We start from the raw sequence: 23,458 nt of genomic DNA on the forward strand, positions 1-23,458 counted from the left end.
ATAACCACTTATTCAAATGTGCAATACAAACAAAGTTTTATTCTTACGGAGGACTATGGGAAAATAAGTTGCAACGATACACATATGCGGTATGTATAAAATAATTAGCTCAATACAAGAGGTTAAATATTATGCAACTTTGTCTTAGTGGATTTATCAATCATTACCAATTTGATTGTTTCACTAATCTTCAACAATTAGCTTAAACCACTTAGAGTGACATAAACTAGTCTATATTTTGGCATTAGGGGAATTAATAAGATTGCCTCATGATATATAAATTCTTACACCTTCATAGTATGTAGAAAACTACCGATCCACTTGCATGCTAGTGGATGTGATTTTCCAATTCATTCGTTTGAACGGGTCTGTCCACTTCATGGGAGTACGAGTTATCGGTGTTATATGGAGATTAACTGGTAATTCATACATTAGCGTAGTCATATAGGGATCAACTTATTCTTCCGGAAGTCATTTTTCTGCTATGAGAAATATTCTCACTTCTAGGAGAAAAACTCTTCGTGAGTCATCATAAACTCTTCTACAAGTCTTGCAATTCTCTTCATGAGAATATAGTGTGCTTCATGACACTAATTAGTATGAGATTTACATATATGTTGCGAAATTGTTTTCTTTCTAGTGAAAACTTTTCATATGGATTTTCATAACCCATAAACTGCATATCATTTATTCATTCATGCCTTTTGCCAGCGATATATATAGCGGAATTTAATACATTCATAGTAGGAGAATATCAGTCTTTTCCATGACCAAATGAACCGTCGCTTTTCACCACTTCATTTCCTATTAAGTCTGAACTTCTATGTTCACATAGACTTATTTAGCGACTATGGTTCAACCTCATTGCTTTCTTCAATAGACCCGATATGAGTGCTACTATGCAACTCTGCCATGGACTTTGGTTCCGAATCCGGATTCTCATTAGAGAAATATTAGCAATCATAGAGGCGATGTTGACAACTATTCTTTACTCCACATACTCATTCCGTGAGGTTAATTCATTATAAACCATATCTTAGTCATTTCCCAAACATAAGATGTATGGTTGTTCCGCATCCCAGAATTAGATAGGTGTGCGCACTTTAATTCTGGGTTTTCATCTTCGTGATGAACCTCTTCATGAGGCAATTCACCTTCATGGTGATTACTCTACAAAAGCTGTAAGGAGTTATTAATGGGTACATTGACAATAGTCGTTAGATCTTAGAATCTGCAGGCGTCCCCGTAGATTTTAGAACATTGACTAACATATCACTCTGCATATGTGGATATACTATTCAAAACCCGGGGTATACCACTGTGAGCAGAAAATTTACTACAAGTAAACATAACTTCTGATTACTCCTTTAATTCATAATTATCTGGCAAGCTCCCGCTTCTGGCTTACAGGAGAATAAACTAAACCTTCTAGTTTAGTTTGGCTTGTGCGTTATTCTTACTTATAAAGATCTTTTTCTTCTTGAAAATATAAGGCATCTTTAACACATGGGCTTTTCTCCCCCTGATGCCGATATTTGATCTTTATCTAATGGCATATCACAAAAATCCCCTATCATAAGCACTGGATTAATGGAATTCGGTCCATTTGTATCCCCAACTTCATGTGGAGGCCCATATATGTATGCTATGGTGGTGATATATGAGGGAAATGTTCATTCATTGAACACACACTTATACAAAATAAAGGGGGTAAAGATATTATATGCGGTGAGCTAACATAAAAATTAATGCAATGGCATGAAAAATTGCACATCCCTAATACTGTAGGTTATCCCAATTCATAGAGGGTTATTATTCTGCGACAATGAAGCCCAAACAAATATCCACTAGTCGAGAAAATTACTCTATTTTCTAGCTTTTTTTTATTTGCCCAAGACTTGATCCAATTACTCATACTATATTCAATTCTTGAATTAAGTTGGATCAATAAACTTCATGTTTATATTTATGCAACATAGATATGATCATAAGATGATGTGATCTTATGTGTTAGTATTATATAACTTCATGATGTCTTCAAGAACATAACATAACACTAAAACATTCATCTATGAACATAGTTTAACCATCATGGAACTTTTCAAATCACCCAAACATTATTCTACAAGAATATTTATTCTTCTTGAATATGCCAATAAATTAATTGGGTGACATGTCTAACTTTTATTCATTACGCCAAAGTAAATGTGGTGTCATTTGATCATTCAGAATCATTCGAATCCAAAAGGTCATTAATTATTTAGGATATTGTTTACTACAAGTAAACCAATAGCTTTCAAATAGCTATATGCAATTTCATACTTCCTTGATGAATATGCAATTTTCATTGGCCAATATATAACACAATTCTTTGTGTGACAATAATTCATAATGATCCCAAATAAGAATCGCTAATAGTTTGGGCTATTTTTGCTTCTAGCATTGACCTATAACACACCAATTTGTTTGCCACATATCCACAATTTCTTATGCTTCTTTATTGCAAATATTCTGAAATTAATTTGCAAAATACACATATTCCTCCCCCTTTTCACGCCAATCATAAGAAAACTTACAAAATAGTTGTCGTGAAACCCACATATTTGTTGTAACTTCATGGTACAACTTTTCTAAAAGAAATAATGTGGTTGCAAGTGGATATATTCAAGCTTCAATGCTTAAACATAAATATTCTAATTGATCATGTGCATAAGTAAACAACTTTACATGTATGCCAATATGGCGTCAATGCACTTAGAACTATCAACCTACATGGTTGATTGAGGCTTAGTGGATAATAAGAATACATTCGCCAAAAATACTTCAAATAATAGGCAAGACAAATATTTACATTCAATGTTAGACATACAATTCATAATTTTATTCCACAAAAGGTTAAAGAATTACTACAGGTAAAAAAAAAGGCAATATAGGTAAGGTGAGATTACCTATATAAAAAAAATATTCAGTAATCTAATACAGAAGCTTCTATGCCTAAAGCAAAAGATAAAGAAGCTCTACATGAGCTTAACCATGTTCTTCATATTGAACTTAATTTAAACTATAATATAATTCATGTATTGTAAAATACTATCTCAAAAGAACGAATGCAAGATTGCTGTCATTACTATTCGTCTCCCCCTGAGTTGAACATCAAATTCAAATACACCAAATTCCTTTCCTTCCACAAATTTTGAGTATGCATGTTCTTCATGAACATATTAATAATATAAGTCATATATGTGCGTGCAAATGCACATGTTGACAGTAATACAACTTCTTGTGTATCAATTCTAACAACTAAACATATTGCATCTAGGCCAAAATTGCTTCAAATGCAAATGACCAATTTACTCAAAATAATGTACATACATCCATAAAAACAATACTTCATTTGTAAAGTCATTTATATGTGGAATATGGACATAACATTATCAATCAAATTAACTATAGACATTGCATAGGTACATAGTCTTTTGATAGATAATTTTGGTGCAGGGCATATTGGCATATAGACTTCTCGTCTAGATATTCGCAAATTCGATGACATTGTATCTACTTGGACACAATTAATATAAATTAGTTGTAGCTTATCTTCTATGATAGTCAAGCACTAATAAATATCTCTAAGTCAATAATATACTCTCTTCATGATGAGTGTATACATTTATTCTATACGGAGAATATATAATTGTGCCTTCTACAAATATGGCGACAATTTGACAAAGAGAAGATATTTGAATAATTCTATTACTCATTTGCCCAATAAATGTATTTGCTACATGCAACTACTTACATGATGTCCTTTTATGCAACTTTCTACCGGTTTACTTCTAGTAAATGAATTGCACAAAATGAGTACAAAATAGTAAAGAATGGTTTTCTATACACACCTTTTATTACAATCCTAGCAATTAACATGATTTTCTGCTATTCAAAGGTATGTGTAATTCACAGAACTACTAACCCACAGAACAATGAATTACTCCAAACAAACAATTGCCAGGAAATAAAGCATAAAATATGATGATTCCAAAAGGGGTGCTAAAACAAAGGTTTCACAAGTTCATGGAAGCTCTTTTGCCTAAAAACAATGTTTCTAGGATTGATTATGGTTATTCAAGAAACTAACTAAATAGTTAAAGCAAATACTTAGAAATACGGGACTATCCTTAATTCTTCTCTATTTGGCGTAAACCCAATTCATGAAGGTTCAAAGTATAAATGGCGAATGTATATTCCCCATAGTTTCTAATGTCTCATAGGACTTTTCCGCATAATTTCTGAGTTTCGCATGATGCCTTGGAAACCAACGACTTTTGAAATAAAATACCGTTTTCGGACCAAAATCACGGTTCGTGCCCGACTCCTTTTAATAGGCCAATTTCTACTTGGCCCACCTCCTTATACTGGCTAGCTTGAAAACCTGGCCAGCCCATCTCATATGTTGCCTAATGGGCTATTACGACCTTCCCCCACAAGAAGTGGGTGAGGTATGATCCAATTGCCATTCTTCAATGGAGACAATGGATGGAACCAATGGCAAACGTGCTAGTGAGCCCTCGGTAGAGATGGACGACTATGGCAAGTTGCCATGGTCAGAGGCGGAGCGGCGGTGCAACATCTAGTAGCACCGACACCGGCATTCGTTGGCATCAGGCCGTGACCGGCGTCCGACAATCATAGCTCCATGTTACGTGTCGATGAAACTCGGCTTGGCATACAGGCCGGAATGGCGGACGGCTATCGACGGCGGGTGCTCACTGCGGCTTCGACCCTCGTCCCGGCCGCGTGCGGTAGCGCGGGAGGCATGCCGTGCGTACCAGTGGCGAGGGGAGGCGGGCGTAAGCTCCTCGGTGTCGCTACGGGCGGCGACCGTCAATTGCGTTGCGGATGGCCTCGAAAGGCCGTCGAGTCGGCGTTTCAGATGGCGGATCGACGAGGGAAAGTCTCTGGATTGATTCGGCAGCCATTGACAAAGGGGAAGTTGTCATGCGGTGGCGTCAGGGTGTCGCTACGTGCAGGTGGCGGCACAGGCGCATACAGGTGCCGATGACTCGGATTTGTTACCATCTACTTCATACAGATAGCAATATGACGGATTATTAACATACAAGTCACAACCAACAGTGTCCCAAGCGCGCTGATCCATAAGATCAGTGATGACGAGTGTGTTAATATATTCATAGATCGATGACTATGTTAGCCAGATAGACGACAACTTCTAGGTGGTGTCGTGAGTTACCGAGTGTGAGGTGTCGTCGTTCGGGACAGCACTCCGTCATTCAATTCAACGGATTATGTATGTGCACCTTCTTGTGTGCACGGTAAGCGCGTTCGGGCGCGTGGTGCCGAACTTCGTGGTCGGCGATATAACAAGAGAAGAGTCGCCGCAAAGGCCGGACAAATACATCTATTCATGCGAGAAAATAAAATGACTAGAGGCATGATCTAGCATATTACTCTCGCTATTGCAAAGTATTAGAATAGATGAAAATAATAACTTATCTTGTTTAACCCGTGTAAAATTAGCCGGTCCGTATATGCATCTGCATAGCGTATACCAGCACTGGCAGGGTGATGGTCTTGTGGAAGATCTCCATATGCGTGTATGCAGATCGGATCGCACACATTATACATGTGTGCAGGTTTGGTTTGATGGAGATCAGTACGTACTACGTACACGCCTGGTGTAGATCCATACACATGCAAGATCAGTCATACATATATATGCATATATCAGTTGTATGCATGCAACATGCATGCGTGTAGATGCATGTTAATCTAATCCTCCTTGCATGCATCAGATTGGTATACGAAAACCAATCTGCACAGTGCACCACATCGGTACTGCCTCCAGCATGCTGAGCCTTGCGGTGCCGTACTACTGCAGCCGACTGACCTGCACGGCGACAGCGCACCGGCGTGCCGCGTGCCTCCATGCGCCTGTAATCCATCCAGCCAGCCGAGGCAGATGGTTCAAGTCGCGTCGTTCCTGACGTCCAGTTGTCCAGGTGGCTTGCACGGATGGTGAGCAACCGCACCGTACCATCCCGGCGATTTGCATCACGAGGCTCGCCATCATCCGGACATGAAAACAGAAAATACTAGCGCATTAATCTGTAAATTAGAAATCAATCTAATAACAAGAACAGATTGGAACGACGAACCGGACAGACGGTCGTGTTGGCCGGCGACGAGCAGTACATTCGTCAGACGGTCGTGTTGGCCGGCGACGAGCAGTACACAGATAACAGATCAATCTGATTAGTACCAAAATCAATTGATCTATTAGAGCACTTACCCGGATTAGCGTACGAGCAATCTCGTGCTGATAGCGTATTGAATAACTAGTGGCCTATTCGCTGATCCGGAGTAGAAGACGACGATCTCATGCACACAATCATATAGTAGATGAACACGGATATAGAGAGGGGCATCACAGATTTATTGCTTTAACTATATGCGGATACATCAACCAACCTCTCAAGCCATCTCTCTCAATATATATACCCATAATAGTAAGAGTCCTATTAGGATACGTTTCCATATATTTGGTATGAGCCCATATTTATCTCTGGCAGGAGATAACATAACAATTCTCTCCTATCGGGACACAGCTACCATGAAATATTTGTGTTTTAAACAACTCCAATTTTATATAATTTTAGTTGATGCCCCTCGTTTTCACTACTAGAAAAATCATTTGTTGCCACGAAAAAAGTCGTGGCATCAATACTAAAATTGTGGCAATAGATACATATTGCCACAATTTTAAAATCGGTGCTAGCTGTGGTAATAAATAGCATGGTAATAGGTTATTGCAACGATTTTTATTTAGTAGTAATAAATTTAGGCCTTATTCGTTTTGAAGGATTCCTAAAGGAAATCTCAATTCCTTTGGAATAAGCACTATTCATGCATTCGGTTTGTAGGATTAAAAAAAAATTTTCCATAGGAACACTATGCCAATCCTCCAAAAATCCTCCAAAATGTACTAATTCCATAAGAATGAAAACATCCACTCCAACCTCTTTTGTTTAACTCAGTGTAGGAAAAATTTCTGTGTTCCAATCCATTGTTTTGCACGTGCATTCCTACATTATTCCTACGTTTTTCCTATTCCTATGTTTTGGAAATCCTGTGAACCGAATAGGCCCTTAGATGTCGCCACGGAATGGATGTGGCAAAAAGTCATATTGCAACACTTCACATCGTTGTAATAAAAAATATTGCCACCACTCCATATGTGGCATTAGTTTTACGTACCAAATTAAAAGTTCAAATATTAATATATCATCATATCTATTTATTTTTTTATATCGTGTCTTGGCTAGGATTCGAACCAAAAACCTATTCTTCACGCGTGCTCTCCTTTACCAACTCACCCACGCATCAATTCTATTGGAAAATGCATATCATTCTATTTGAGCCTACCTAACTGAGATTTAAATCATAGATTTGAATATTTAAAAGATTTCAAATGAAAAAGTTATCACCTATAAAATTGTAGATCTCGTCGAGAGCTATAATTTCCATATAAAATTTGTCTCAATCCGTGTCCATATGAAAAAATTAAGTTAAATTACAAGATGACATTTTTTTAATTGCAACGAATTTGTTGATTGTGGCAACAAAAAAATAGTGAAAAGTACCATGAACTATGTAAATTGCCACAAAAATTAAAATTGTGAGGATAGAACATGTTTTTTTGCAACAGTACGATTTTTTGTGGTGATATCTCATTTTCTATTGCAACAAAAGTACTAAATAAAACAATGATTGTAGATCGTTACAATAAAATATAATTATTTGCCACAAAAATTATCATTGCAATAGTACAATATATTGCTACGAATTATTTTTTGTTGTAATAATTTGGTGGCAATAGCTCAATTATCTTGTAGTAATTTGCTACAAAATATATAAATGATTATATGTTAAATACGTAAATTATGGTTGTATACATTTAGAATATTGCAGAAATGATGTGGGATATGGTGATTTGACATACTTACATGTTGAGATCTAAAATGTACTCACTCCGTTTCAAAATGTATGACATTGTTGACTTTTTACAAAACATTTAACCATTCATCTTAGTTAAAAATATTATAAATATCATTTATTTTGTTGTGATTTATTTTATCACCAAAGAAACTATAACTTTAACTTATACTTTTACACATTTATACTAAATTTAATTTTTAATAAGACGAACGTTCAAATGTTACATGAAAAGTCAACGGCATCATATTGGGACGAATGTAGTAATATATATTGTAGATGATGTGGCATGCTTGAATTAGCTTTAGGATATAAGAATCGCTAATTGTGATGATGTGTCATGTTTGTATATTAAGTTTAAGAGCTAGTGAGTTTCAATTAATAATTGTTAATGGATAATGATGTGGTATGTTTGCATGTTACTCTCTCCAGATTGATAATATTTGTTGTTTTGGATAAGAATACGGTCTTAAAAACACTTTTGACTACTATTTTTATTATAATATATATAAATATATCAACTAATTTATAATTCTATCGAAGTACTTTTTAACACAAATCTATACATATGGTTTAATTTTCACATAAATATTTTAAAAATTATTTATAGTCAAATATTTTAAAGTTTGACATTAGTATTATCCAAAACAAATATTATTAATCTGCATGAAGTAAGTTCTAGAGTTAGAGTTAGTGGGTTCTAACCATATGGAAGATACAAACTAGGAATAGCATACACTAAGCAAGTGAGCATATTTGGAATATAAAAATTCCAGAGCTATCTATTTCAGGTGTTACACATTTTTTTTTAAAAAAATGATCAGTTCATTTCCACGGACGTTAATTAATGTGCATACAATGTATCGATCTGATCCTCTTTACAAGCGCTTACCATGCTCCTGCTTAGGAATGACAATTGGTCAGACAAATTACCGACTGACCCAGCATTATTTTTCGTATAAGCGTTACCGTTTTTATTATAAGTATATATAACAATCAATTAACTTTTTAGTTTATTTAAGCGTTGTTTTGCTGTAGATATCGATTAGTTAAATTGATAAATATGATTAATTCGTGACCAATTGAAAATCGTTCCTAAATACTACACCCTCCATTCTTAAAAAAAAAAAACTTATAGAGATGGATCTGGACAAATATAAAAGTTAGTTTTTTAATGTGAGGGAGAGAGCAGATGTTATACTGTTTCCTATTGTTTTAACTCTTCTCTTTATTACATGCAGGATTTCCGGACTCCACGAGGGCCACTACTCAGAAAGCAATCTGTAAGAGATCGTGTGGGAACACGATCATTCCTTTTCCTTTTGGGCTTGAAAAAGATTGCAGCGCGCTTAAAAGATTTCAGCTCGACTGTTCGCCACAAAACGGCCTCACGATCCATCAAGGCTTGTCACAGTGGCACGTGGCCAACATCTCAGTGAACGAAGGATACTTGACTATAACAGACATGTTGAACAGTCAAAACTCCAGTAACCAAGCGCTGGGGATGGCTTATATTGGAGCCGACGGTAGGCAGATGGGATTTGGAGACGACGTTCTGGATTATCTTTTCGATATAGGTCAATACGAGATGAAGATGTGGTGGGCTGTCTTCAACATGACCTGCCCAACAGCGACGGCCACGCAAAACAGGGCTACATACGCATGCCGTAGTAACAGCAGTTCTTGCATCGACGTCACAAGTTCTCGCGGGAACATGACAATACAGCTTGGCTACCGTTGCAAGTGCAAGGAAGGCTTCGAGGGAAATCCATACATACCAGGTGGCTGTACAGGTAAAATCACCTTGCCCATACATAACTAGCGCTCTTTCCGTGAAATAGAAAAATCCAACTCTTAACTATGTATCTGATCATCTCTTATGTCCAAATACATAGTTAGGTGTAGTTTTTTTTAACGGTGAAAGTAGGGTAGCTAGTGTCTATTGTATTAACGAGGAGTAGCATACTAGGATAAAAAAAAATATGCTATCATATTAAGTGACACATTAAGATGGTGTTTGAAACTGAAAACAAATATTAAGTTATCGTACGTAAAACGAGAAAACCATTAACTCATAATTAATTAAATTTTAATTATTATAAACTTGATAGATATATAGATATATTAAAGCAACATATATATAAAAAGTTTTCTCACAAAATACACCGTTTAATAGTTTGAAAATTGTGCTAACAAAATCGAGATAAAATCTAAATCTTAATAAAAAAAGAACAGGGCGCTTATGACGATTTTACTAGAAAATGGGCAGGCACGCAGGTTGGGGTGCTTGTTTTCTAACCCGTGCATCTATGGCCCTGTTCGTTTCCTCTAAAATTAGAGGATAAACTTTTGAATTAAAATAGCACGCTTTTTAAACTGCTAAATGATGTATTTCGTGCGAAAACTTTCTATATAAAAGTTGTTCTAAAATATCAAATTAATCTATTTTTCAAGTTTGTAATAATTAAAACTCAATTAATCACACGTTATTACCATCTCGTTTTGTGTGAAACACTTAATCTTCATCTTTATCTTCAGAAGATTCAAACACCACCTATGTGTTAGGCAATCATGTATTCCGTAATTTCCATGACATACATAAAGCTTTCTATATATACTCCCTCCGTTTCATAATGTAAAACTTTCTAACATTGCCCACATTTAATAGATGTTAATGAATCTAGATACACATATATGATTAGATTCATTAACATCTATATGAATGTGTGTAATGCTAGAAAAACTTATATTTTAAAATGGAGGAAGTATAAGCCTATTATCAAAAGTTTTTCTTTAGTTTTTCTCTTCCAGGTTTTGTTTTGCTTAGTTATTTCTTATACATAAAGCTTTGCCGCGGGATATAATAGAGAAATAAAATTAAAATTATACTCGATCGGAACTTCTTTTTTTGGAAAATGGGACATTATGTTTTTATAATGAATATGTAGAAAAAAAGTTGTTTTCCAAATAATTTAACTAATCAATTGTTCAAGTATTTTTTTATGTAAGTGATATTTCTTATTTATTTTATATAGAATCAGTTGCAATATTCTAGGTACAAAATATAAAAGCCCATGGACAAATCATAACAATACATTTGGATGGTTCAACATATTAAACTTTTTCAGCAAATTTGATTCTTTGAAGGCTCCATAAATAAAAATATTCAGCAATTTTAAAGGCTCTATAAGCTAAATTCACATTTAGCCTATAAATTTCTTGTTGCCTCGTAGTCGTCACGGGCATTGGTTCGTGCCAGGGATTAAGTGCAGGATGGAGTAGGGAGGGTGAGGTATTAATTGGACTGAAATATTAATTTAAGTGCAGATATATTTATTTTAACCTACTTTTGGTACATGTATGTAATATACCACATGCATATTGTTCTTTTTGCAAAAAAAATTTGGGGTACAGCCGTACCCCCATTTCCCTATACTGTATCCGCCCCTGCTAAGGTGATTACATAATTTGCTATATATGTCCATGCCATATACTAGTAAAATAGTACAAGTTACCATCCTCATATTACAGTAAAATTCCGGATTTTACCATCCTAGTCATGAGAAATTTTACTATCCCTGAGTCATAGCATTTTTTGAAGAATGAAAAGTAGTAGTATGTTGATATTTTATAGGAATTAAATTTACTTGCACATTTTTTTCTTTTTTTTTTAGAAAAAGGTGGGCCTAGTGGTATATCTTGTTCATTAGCATGTCTAACTAACCACATCATCTGTCCGGTCCAATCAACCTTGACCATGAGCCAAATGTATGGGTCAACTGATTAAACCGACGTGTCGGTCAGGTATTACGCTCTCCTCCTATTCTCTTCTCGTTTTTGGGACTGTTCGGCTGCACTTAATTTTACTGTTGTGCAGCCAACACAATCAGTAAATTGAGTCTGCAGCTGCAGCAGCAACGGCTGCGTACAGTGGCTGTTTCAGCCAGCCGAACAGGCCCTTTCTCTCGATCTCTCGGGGACTCGGGGTTGCTAGTTCTCTTTCGTTCCATCTTCTCAGTGCTCTCTAGATGGTTCTCTCGGTGTTTTTGTCCTCACCGCGCGCTGCTTCTCCACTCCGGTGATTATGGGAATCGGGGAAGAGAGACAGTAGAACAGTGATGTGGATCGGAGCAAGCGCCAAGCCCTCCCTTCTCCTACTCTCCGTTCTCTTCAGCGTCACGACATCGCCTAGATGGTCGATCCGATTCCGCTTGCAATTTCCTTAGTCTTTTCTCTTTCCTTCTATTTTTTTCATTTTTTTTGACAAATTTTATCCTATTTTCAGTTTTCTTCTTCAATGTTAACCTTTACCGTGGAGTCCAACGTTTGATGGATTGATCAGACTATATTATAATGCAGAAACACATACTATATTATATTTTTTTTAAAAGGAAAACACAGACTATATTAGTTTCTTTCTTTTTTTTTCTTCTCTTCGAGTTTTGATCGACAGCAATTATGAAGGAAAGATCCCGTGTTCATTTTTTTCTACTTGCTTAGATGCTGCTAGTTGAGAAGGCTCGGGAAGTTATGTTTATGTTTTTTCTCCATTTGTTCAGTTCAATCAATTGATGAAGATGAGCAGATAGTTTCGAAGAATCTAGAATAATCTTGATGTTTTCTTGATTATTTCTTTTCACGATGCTTCTCATATTTATTTTAAAACTAACTACGCCACATAACCTAATCAATATTATAAGTAGTATTGATTTTTTTTCATTGTCACTTTTAAAAAAGTTTGACTAAATTAATAGAAAATTTTAGCAATATATACAGAAGTTTCATGTTACTTTAATGGACGCGACTACTCCGCGCGCGGTAGCGCAATAGTCCTAACGCGCGACGCCAAACTTTCCGAAAATAGGAGCGCACTTTTTTCCCCACGCATACACACCTTGCCGAAATAAAGAAACGGCACGTTCCTTTCCCCACACGCGTGATGCTTCTATAAAAAAGGTGGTATGTGTTCCCCATTCTGAACTGAGGTGCAGGCGATGAATAGTGCCTCTATTAAACAAATGATTGAAAATAGAAATCAAAACACAAAGAGGAAGAGATTAGGAACAAGTAGAGAAGGCCTAGGGTTTCATACCCAAATTCAAATTTGAGGTCCATAAAAAAAAGCATACCCAAATCACAAACTTCACATGTAAGCTTATATCCCCCACAAATTCATAGATCTGTGATGAATTCTTGAAAAAAAAAAACCACAAACAACCCCTCAAATTGGACTTCATACACTAAGCTGTATCTTCCTTTTTCTCTTTCTTTGAGTCCCTAAAATGAATTTTAGTTCGGATGTTTACAATTGAGTAAGCTATCTCCTTTTCTAACACTGCATCAAAAAAAGTCAAAAGGGTAACATGACATAAGTTACAGGTCAGAAAATTACTTCTAGAAACATATAAAATTACTTCATCAAAACATGAAAATTACTTCCCATAAAATATTTAAGTTACTTACCATTCACTTTTGAAATAATACAATGGTTAACAAGAAACTTAGTTACATTAGCTATGGATCCATACCCTAAGACTTCACCTCAATAACCTCTCAGAATTTTCATTCTGATATTTATACATTCGTTTGGTCTTTAAGTTACTAAAATTACTTCAAGTGCATATATATATATATATATATATATATATATATATAAATCTTGTCTAAAAATGCACTTTATTCCTTAAGTTGATTGAATATAACATTTTGCAACTTTATCTCTAATGTTGTTTATACTCCACTAAGCTTCATCTCCATCTTTTATGATACCGCATTAAAAAGTTAAAACGGGAAAATGCATAAGTACCGGCTGAGTTACATATCAGAATGAATTTCCACAAAAAGTTACTTCAAAGTCCATGCAAAGTTACTTTCTTAAAACATAAAAGTTACTCCCTAGTAAATTTTGAAAATAACAATTGTTAAACTTAGTTGCAATGCTATGAAAACATGCAACTATATACCCAGACCCTCAAAGATCTAAGAGCCGAGAGAGGGCTACCGTATTTATCATACTCTTCTGCTCAAGACTCATGTGGGCATACAACTTTGTAATTTCCATAGGGGAAGCTCTAGCATTTTCTTGCACCAATGTATGAAAATAAAAAGAAACACATTGGCATCCTTTATGAAACCGGAAAAAAACTAACTAAAGTATTATTAGTTGCACTATACTATATGTTACTTTTACAACGTGCAAAGTTACTTCCACATCATGTAAAGTTACTTCTACAACATATAAAGTTACTTCTGCAACATGTAAAGTTGCTTTCATAACATGTTAAGTTACTTCTAGAACATATTAAGTTACTTATGTAACATGGATAGTTACTTCTACAGTAAAACAAAAAAACAGAAAAAAGTTGGTTGTTTAATACTTACTTTTTGCACTTTTTTGAGCGAGGATGCTCTACATCTTCTACATGATCTTCTCTCAAATCTCTCTTCTTCCATGTTGTACTACTCTCTTCCGGTTTTCAGTTTTTCTCGTTAGTTGCAGCGCGGTATTGATTGTTTCATTACTTGTTAACCCTTATCAATGTTGCCAAACATAAGTTTAGGTACCTTTGGCTTTAGTCTAACCATCCTAGTTTTGTATTCACTTAGTTTTCCCTGATTCCTCTCTAGATGTAGTAACTGCAAGAAAAAGGAAAAGTGAAAAGCAATCAGTACTTGAAGCAGGTTTATAGAAAATTACTTCTATAATATGTAAAATTACTTCTCAGTGGCATGCAAGTTACTTTTGAAAATTGATAAAATTACTTCTCAAATACAAAAACTTTGCATCATGTATATGATTATCTGCATCCGAAACTTGAAAAGAAGATGATTGAGCTATAGTGATTGTACACCAAGATTAATAATCATATTACAGGGACCAAATATGGATTTAATTACTATTCTACACAACCTAGAACTCATCATCTTCAGACCAGACTTCACCAGAATAGGTAGGAGGTTTAGACCTACATAACTGCATATTTGAAGTCTGCTAACTCAGGCAGAAACTGAGGCCTATAAGCCTGCTACCTTGGAACCCGACCAGGTCCCTACTTATTTGCTGATTGAGCTTGAATATGGCCCATTAGACCAACATGCTGCTAATCTAGGAGCAGCCTAATTTTCAGGGTTAATATAGATTCACATAAGCTCTGACTACGAGTACTCTGAACATTTTTTGCTAATAGAGAATGGTTAGCGAAGGCTAGAGGTAATGGTCACATACAGCAAAGCAACTAACATAATCGTCATCACCAAAGCTTGCTCACAAGAGTTCAGTGACTTAATTAACCTCGGGTAAAATCAACAAGCAGTAACAAATAACTGAGACCAAAAGTCGCTGTGTTTCACAACAAATATTTCATTCGCGAGCCCAGGAACAAAACAAGATAATCAGCTATCAGAAAAGAGAGAGAGAGAAGTGATGAAAAACAATGAAATACTTGCAAGCACTTATGAAGCAACACTTGCAATCAGCTATCAGAATAATTGTCTGAAACTAAGAAAAAATGCAGTTTTTTTTTGGGAGGTGCTGATGATAAACGAACTAGATCCAAGACGAAATGGAAGACACTGCATCTTTACCCCTCTCAAAGCTTGGCCCTGCACTGACGGGGCTCCGGACGGGCACGGGACCAACACCGAGCTGCCGCTCGGGGGCCTTGAGCTCTCTCGGCTAGGAGAAGTATGTACGAGGACGAGGACGTGGGTGGAGATTAGGAGGACGATGAGGAGCGGGAGGAGGTCGAGGAGCCAGGGGTGGAGCGCGACGGTGTCGGCGACCTGCGCCATGGCCATGTGCTAGGAGAGCACGGCCGGGTGCCGCAACGGCCGGTGGAACCCACCACCGGCTCCAGCACCACCAGGTTGTTCGAGCGCCGACGCCGTCGTCTATGGCATCGCGGAATCCACCAAATCGTCATTGCATTTACCGGATTTTGGAGCGCTCGAGGGGACGGGATGAGGAATGCTCGACGATAGCAGTCGCCACGCCACAGCAGAAGCCCACAATCGTCGTCGCCCTCGCCGGATTTGTGGGAGAAAGACTCGCCGTCGCCTGATTTGTGAGAGAAATTCGCAGTGGGATTTGGGGGAAGAAACTGTGTTGGAGGGTCGGTCTCTCTTGGGTGTACCGGAGTCTGCCACGTGGCTTCCACTCGGGAATCTTGTCAGCTCCGCCCGCGCCTGGGTCGGATGGCTACGCCAACGCGCTGGGCTCTCCCGCGTGTCGGGCGATAGGACGAAATCGAGAGCAATCTTGAATTAGATTTTACTTTAATATATTTTTAATGGATCGGAGTCAATGACGAACCTAAACAAAAAATTTCCGCCAGCATGAGAATATTAGGTGGTAGTACAGACATGAGTTCCATGTGATACTTTAAACCTAGAAAACGTTATCCGGATCCTATAAGACTAATCATCTAAATTTTAAGTAATATAAAAAAATATATGTTAGAATTAGACCCCTGAAAGAACTAACCTAGGAACGCCACCGATCCGAGTGCATATATAGTACTACCTTCGTCCCATATTACTTGTCGCTTTGATTTTTTTTCTTGCATCGTTTGACTATTTGTTTTATTTGAAAAATTAGTACAAATATAAAAAATAACAAGTCAAACTTAAAGTACTTTTGATAATAAAGCAAGTCACACACAAAATAAATAATAATTTCAATTTTTTAATAAGACGAATGATCAAACATTACAAACAAAAACTCAAATCGATAAATCGACAAGTAATATGTAACGGAGGTAGTAGCAAACACAGATATTTAAGATTAGATATTTAATTATTGTAGCTGTCTTGTCCTTGAGACCCTGATGTGAAGTTAGTGGGCAACAGTCAGGGGATTTGAGGTAATTGGCTAATGGATTATACTCTCTCCGTCTCCAAAAAAAAGTCAACTTAGGAAGGAATGTGAATACGTGATACCTCCTAGCTAGTTGTCCAGATTTATTGTATTAGGAGTCTTTTTTTTTTGACGGAGGGAGTAAGTGGTATGAGTTAGGGCCTAGGTGAATAGTAGATTTATGGAGAAAAAAGAATCAAGATTGAAGTATTAGCTAGGCCTAATTGAGTATATACATATTTAATATATCTACATATATCAATTTTATTTCACATTTTCTTATTCACGGGAATACTTGGAAACCCACCGTGTCCATGTCGGGCAGTGTACATGTACGTCAGCTATGTCTTGCTCTCCGCAATGCAAATATTAGACCTAAACCTTATAACTTGGGCTAATTAGCTAGCCTTTTCTCTGCTTAACGTATGAATTTTCTGGAGTAAACAGTTTTGGTGGTATACAAACTTATCTGACGCATGTATTTTGGTGCATGAAGTTGTTTGATCGATGCGTGCGAAATATGGCCGAAGGGACACATCATAGTCAATTTTACCAAGTTAGATGCTGATTAGAACACGACGTGCACACGCGAGGTGGGCATAAGATACTATCTTTGTATAAACTTGATTTGTGCTTTGTTATTCTTTGTTCTTCCCCCTCCTCATTTCTTGGTTTTTTATCTCTCCCCGTACAACCTTTAGGTCTTATTAAATCTTTTTATTGAGCAGATACATATGTACATAGCATTCTTCTAAGTTACGTGTTTATGTAGCATTCTAATTAATACATAAATCAGAAAAATTAGTCTCGTTTTGTTCTTTGGTCTTAGTTCACAGGCACAAAATAAGTGTTTCACAAATTTATATATTAGATTGCACCTACCTTTATTAGTGTAATATCAATACAATTTACTTAATTTTTCGGGAGTGCCTTGTTACTTATATGCATGGAGAATGGATGGATCGCTCGATAAATAGGGAAAAGAAATATTTACTGCGAAACCACATATATAGTGAAAAAAAGAGAAAACTACCGTTGGATCTAAAAATGAACACTTGAGATTTGTCCATGTCATGAATAGTACAAATTTTACTCCGAGATTTAGCCATAAGTAAAAATTTTACTGGGAGTAAATTTTTTACGTCTGGTGATGTGTACAAAACTCACACATCCATTTTTTTATCAAACAATAATCCTAAGTTGTCACTATATATATGATTTGTACATATTTTCCCAAATAAATATACAGGTGGATAGATGTAGAAAAGAAATCTACGTCATACTGATCTAACATATATATATCATATCCATTTTGAACCTAGTACATGATTGAATGCTTCCTAGTAGTACAAAAAAATCAGATAGGAAGGCTGTCCAGAACTCCAGATTAGTTATACTTTCAATCCCATTCTAGGTAGTGGTAACATTTTAGGAAGGAGGAAGTACAAAATGATACTCTCTCTATTTCATATATATTACAATCTGTTTTGACCTTTTTCAATCAAGCTAAAAGAAGTTTGATCAATTGAGCAATATCTACAACACTACACTAGTTTCATCAAAACAAACATTTAATATACTTGGATAATATGTTTGTTTTGTATAAAAGATATTGCTATATTGTTTTATAAATTTGATCAAACTTAAAAATATTTGACCAAAAAAGTCAAAACGACTTATCTCTACTATTATAAAAATTGAAGATGTTTTTGCCGGTATTTTGGTACGTCATCCGTGTATGAGTCTGTTTTTAAGTTCGTTTGCCTTTTGAAATACATATTTGTATTTGAGTCGGTTTTTAAGATCGTTCACTTTTGGTAATACAAAAGAAATCATATAAAAAATTTGTTTAAAAAAACTCGCATGCTAACTTGAGACGATCGAGTTCCTAATTGCATCTCATGATTTTCTAAAAATGTATATATATATATATATATATATATATATATATATATATATATATATATATATATATATATATATATATATATATATATATATATATATATATATATATATATATATATATCCAAGCGAACTCCCACAGTGAATTTTGTCTTAACTAAACTATATGACAATAATAAGATTAAAATAGACTTCACCCGTTGCAACTAGGAATGGACTTAAGCTTTTCTGGTTTTGGGGGGTTGGTTGTGCGCTACTTGCGACATGCAAGTGGTGGACGAAAGACTCCACTTTTATATTAACTAGGAAGGAAGCCCACACAGATGCACGGGTAATTTATTTATTGTTTATAGAAAAAATCATATCTCAACAATATATTTATTTACTCCATGTAACTGGGAATGGACTTAAGCTTTTCTGGTTTTGGGGGGTTGGTTGTGTTCTACTTGCGACATGCAAGCGGTGGATGAAAGACTCCACTTTTGTATTAACTAGGAAGAAAGCCCGCACAGATGCACGGGTAATTTATTTATTGTTTATAGAAAAAATCATATCTCAACAATATATTACCTTATAATCATAAAAGAGAGAAATAACTGTACCGTGAAATGGATATTATATTTTGTTATACTAATTGATAATACCTATCATATTCAAACAAAAATCACTTTGTTTCGGTTATATGTAAACTTGCATGTCACCATCCTTCTCAAACGTATGAGTTAATATATGTTTTGATTTTTTTTCTCTTTATTATTCTATATTGTCAAAATTATTTTTGCTAATTTCTATAGCACCACGTGGTAACCTGATAGTGTTTGTAGGGATGCTATGTGGCGGTTTAGGAGCGTTTGTAGGAGTAACTAATAGTATTGGAAAATTATTTTTGCTAATTTTTATAGCACCACGTGGCAACCTGATAGTATTTGTAGGGATACTATGTGGCCATCTAGGAGCATTTGTAGGAAGTTTGATGGATTTTTAATATATAATATATACTCCCTCAGTCCCAAAAAGACTCAATTCTTGGGTTTCCGTGTCTAACGTTTGACCGTTTGTCTTATATGAAATTTTTTTATAATTAGTATTTTCATTATTGTTAGATGATAAAGCATGAATAATACTTTATGCATGACTTATCTTTATAAATTTTTTTATAATTTTTTCAAATAAGACGGACGGTCAAACGTTAGATACGAAAACGCAGGAATTGAGTTTTTTTTGACGGAGGGAGTATATATAAGAGATATATGTCCTAATAGAGGAAGAATATAAGCAGTAGTAACTAATAGTATTGGAATATTCTGGCCCATTAGTGAAGGCCTTTGTGGAACCATGGTCCATGTTGAACCATTCCTATCCAAATAAATCATATAGGGTAAAGCGCATAAGTAAGGTACTATGGACATGTTCTTGACATTTCGAAGTAAATAATCATTTTGACTATAATTTTTTTATTGTTTTGGATAACTTGGAAAGTTATAAATCCCAGCACCGACTAATACACACTTCCCTACTATTTGCAGATATCGATGAGTGTTCACAATCAAATCAATGCATAGGGATATGCCAAAATTTACCTGGAAGCTACAATTGCATAAGTTGCCCTTATGGAGAAGAATTTGATCCAAGAAAAAGAAAGTGTGTGACATCATCTAGGAGACGCAACCTTCTTCTAGGTAGGTCAAAAAACAGAACCAAACCGCGTCAATTCAATATTAATTAGTAAAATACATGGGTATAACTATATTTTAGCCAAGAGACATAACTTCAATCATTGAATGTATAGGTATTGTAATTGGAATCAGTTGTGGAATTGGCTCCATAACTATTACGCTCGGTGCAATTATACTTGTTAGAAAATGGAAGAGAGGCATACAGAAGAGAATTCGAAAGGCATACTTCAAGAAAAATCAAGGCCTACTCTTGGAACAATTAATCTCAGATGAAAGGGCTCAAGATAAAACAAAGATTTTCTCCTTGGAAGAACTAGAGAAGGCAACTAACAACTTTGATGCCGCTCGTGTTCTTGGTCGTGGAGGACATGGCACTGTATACAAAAGGATTTTGTCTGATCAGCGTGTGGTGGCCATTAAAGTGTCTAAAATAGTGGAGCAAACTGAGATAGATCAGTTCATCAATGAGGTCGTTATATTATCACAAATCATACATCGCAATGTGGTAAGGCTTTTTGATTGTTGTCTAGAAACAGAGGTACCTTTATTGGTTTACGAGTTTATATCCAATGGGACGCTCTATGATGTTCTCCACACCGATCTAAGTGATAAATGTTTGCTATCATGGGATGACCGCATTAGGATTGCTCTAGAAGCTGCAGGAGCTCTTGCTTATCTCCATTCTACTGCTACTATTCCAATTTTCCATAGAGATGTCAAATCCTCTAACATACTCCTAGATGACAACTTCACTACAAAGATTTCTGACTTCGGTGCTTCAAGATCCATATCACTTGATCAAACTCATATAGTAACTATGGTACAAGGCACTTTTGGCTACTTAGATCCAGAGTATTACCAAACTAGTCAACTAACCGAAAAGAGTGACGTCTACAGTTTTGGAGTAATACTTGTTGAGCTTATGGTAAGAAAGAAGCCCATTTTTATTAATGATCAAGGTATAAAACAAAACTTGTCAAATTACTTTATAGAGAGACTTCAGGGGGGAATTCTGTTGGATATACTAGATACCCATATTGTGCAAGAGGCAAACCAAAAAGAAATTGCTGATATGGCCTCAATCACAGAAGCATGCTTGAAAACCAAAGGAGAAGAAAGACCTACCATGAAACAAGTTGAAATGAGCTTGCAGTTACTCCGAACTGAAAGACTAAGAAAGGCCAAACATTCTGCAATTACTGATGGAGAGACAGAGCCTTTGCTATGCCCAAATGCCAGTGGCTCCGATGCACATAGTAATTTCATGCATTCTATTGGTTTAACATCTGAGTGCATCTCAGAAAGCTACATGTTGGAGCATGAACTTTCATCCTCAATTAGTTTGTCATGATAATTATTTATGTTACAACACGGTCAACTTCTTTGTGCTTGCTAGGAAGCATTTGAGTTAGCCCTTATAGGGTTTTTGTGTGGAATTGTGTATGTAGTTATCCTTTAATGATAGTAATTATTATTCATGTATTTGCTTTTCCAATATTTTCTGCAACATGTTTGTAAACCAATCGATAATCAATATTGATGATCTGTTGGACAATATTGTTCTGTGGAATTGTTCATATCCACATCATGTATTGTAACAAGTATTTGACCAACACCTAATGAGAGATTTTATGGTCCTTCCAAAATCTGTTATAACCATAGAGACAGAGCATCCATTAGAATGCTATGTTAATAGAACTAAAAATAGACATGGAGCTGATGTTTTTAATCAAGTGTGATGGATTTTTGATGTTTCCTATTTTTATTTCAAGGAAAGTTTCTACCTAATTAAGTCATTAAAATAAAGTGGTTAGTCTATTTATTTAAGGTTCTTAAAGTATAAATCAGGTATTCCACTCTTGAATGGATGAAAATGGGTGCAATTTCCCAAATGAGTTACTTTTGTAAAACGGTTTAAAATTGGATCTTTGAGTAAACTGCATTGGCGGTACATAAACTATAAAATTATTGTTTTGGTGCATGAACTTGTCTGATGTGTGCGAAACAAGGCTAAAAGGACGTATCATAGCCAATTTTACTAAGTTAGACACTGGTTAGGATATGCGATGTGCACATGCGAGGTGGACATGAGGCATGTTACCTTTGTAAACTTGATTTCTGCTTTATTATTCTTTGTTCCACCCCTTGCATCATTTATTTATTTTTATATCTTTCTTCATGCAATCATTAGGCCTTATTATACTTTTTTTACCGAACAAATATATACCTTGAGTGTGCATTCTGAGTGGGCATGCAAGGTTTGGAATAGAAGCCTAAAGCATTGCAGATGCCCACGGGACCCACCTATCAGCTTGAGGTGGAAGAAAGCGTGAAAAGGTTGTGGGCCCGGTCAAGAGGCATGATAGTCAACCATGCCGCTTGATGACTCACACCCTTTCATTGCATGAGTGATGATGGCGCATGTGACAACTGTGCAAGCGTCTTCTCGTCACTTGACATACCGATTGCACACCGGGTTGGTATGCATCGCCTCACATTTAATGCAAGGTTTATTTTGTCGGTGACAGCTACAACGCACCGTGTCCCATCACAGTCAATGTGCTGCTACTACCCTAATCAGCCCTTGGGGGCCAAGTTCGAGGGCAAGCGGCCCTGAGCTTGGGCCTCGGTTTTGCTGTCTTAGGGATGACCTGGGGGCAAGGTCCTGAGCTTGGATTCCGACCAGTGACCATAGGAATGCCTTGGGGACAAGGTCCCGAGCTCAGGCTCCGACCAACGGTCATAGGGATGACCCCGAGCCACAGGTGGTAATGGGCCCAACTTTTTAGCCTACACAATTTAAGGGCTGGATCTAAAATGGGGTGGGCTCCATTTCTATACATTTTGAGTCTAAGAATATTTGAGGGTTAAATAGGATTGTGAAAGAACCTATGGGCCTTGACCCATTACCACCCCTACCGCGAGCTCACCCTCACCCGAGGATAGGTCTTTCCTTGAGTGTGTCTTAGCTATTGCTTGTATCTGGTTGATAGTTGTATACGTGGCCTGATCCGAT

The 23,458-nt window shown here is 36.2% G+C and overlaps 2 protein-coding genes and 1 long non-coding RNA gene across 3 annotated transcripts in view; 2 read left to right on the plus strand and 1 right to left on the minus strand.

Moving 5' to 3' along the window:
* The window catches only part of LOC127761751 (ADP-ribosylation factor GTPase-activating protein AGD2-like), a 49,232-nt gene that overhangs the window by 9,185 nt on the left and 16,589 nt on the right, over window positions 1-23,458 (plus strand). The gene's annotated exons all lie outside the window — the stretch shown is intronic.
* Window positions 9,148-21,793, plus strand: LOC127762614 (putative wall-associated receptor kinase-like 16). Its single transcript, XM_052287099.1, has 4 exons — window positions 9,148-9,169; window positions 9,249-9,800; window positions 20,293-20,445; window positions 20,556-21,793. Exons 1-4 carry the CDS (start codon window positions 9,148-9,150, stop codon window positions 21,791-21,793), a joined length of 1,965 nt encoding a protein of 654 aa, XP_052143059.1.
* Window positions 13,092-16,207, minus strand: LOC127761752 (uncharacterized). Its single transcript, XR_008015284.1, has 3 exons — window positions 15,592-16,207; window positions 14,389-14,643; window positions 13,092-13,342 (listed from the first exon to the last, which is right to left on the minus strand). It is a non-coding gene; the product is annotated as an uncharacterized LOC127761752 (long non-coding RNA).

The sequence above is a fragment of the Oryza glaberrima genome, chromosome 2 (assembly GCF_000147395.1).
Source record: "Oryza glaberrima chromosome 2, OglaRS2, whole genome shotgun sequence".
NCBI lineage: Eukaryota > Viridiplantae > Streptophyta > Magnoliopsida > Poales > Poaceae > Oryza > Oryza glaberrima.

Bases quoted from the DNA above. Each gene is read 5' to 3' on its own strand.
- LOC127762614 (XM_052287099.1), top strand. From the start codon at position 9,148: ATGGATCTGGACAAATATAAAA. The intron at 9,170-9,248 runs GTTAGTTTTTTA...TATTACATGCAG, and splicing joins GGATCTGGACAAATATAAAA to GATTTCCGGACTCCACGAGG. The intron at 9,801-20,292 runs GTAAAATCACCT...TACTATTTGCAG, and splicing joins CATACCAGGTGGCTGTACAG to ATATCGATGAGTGTTCACAA.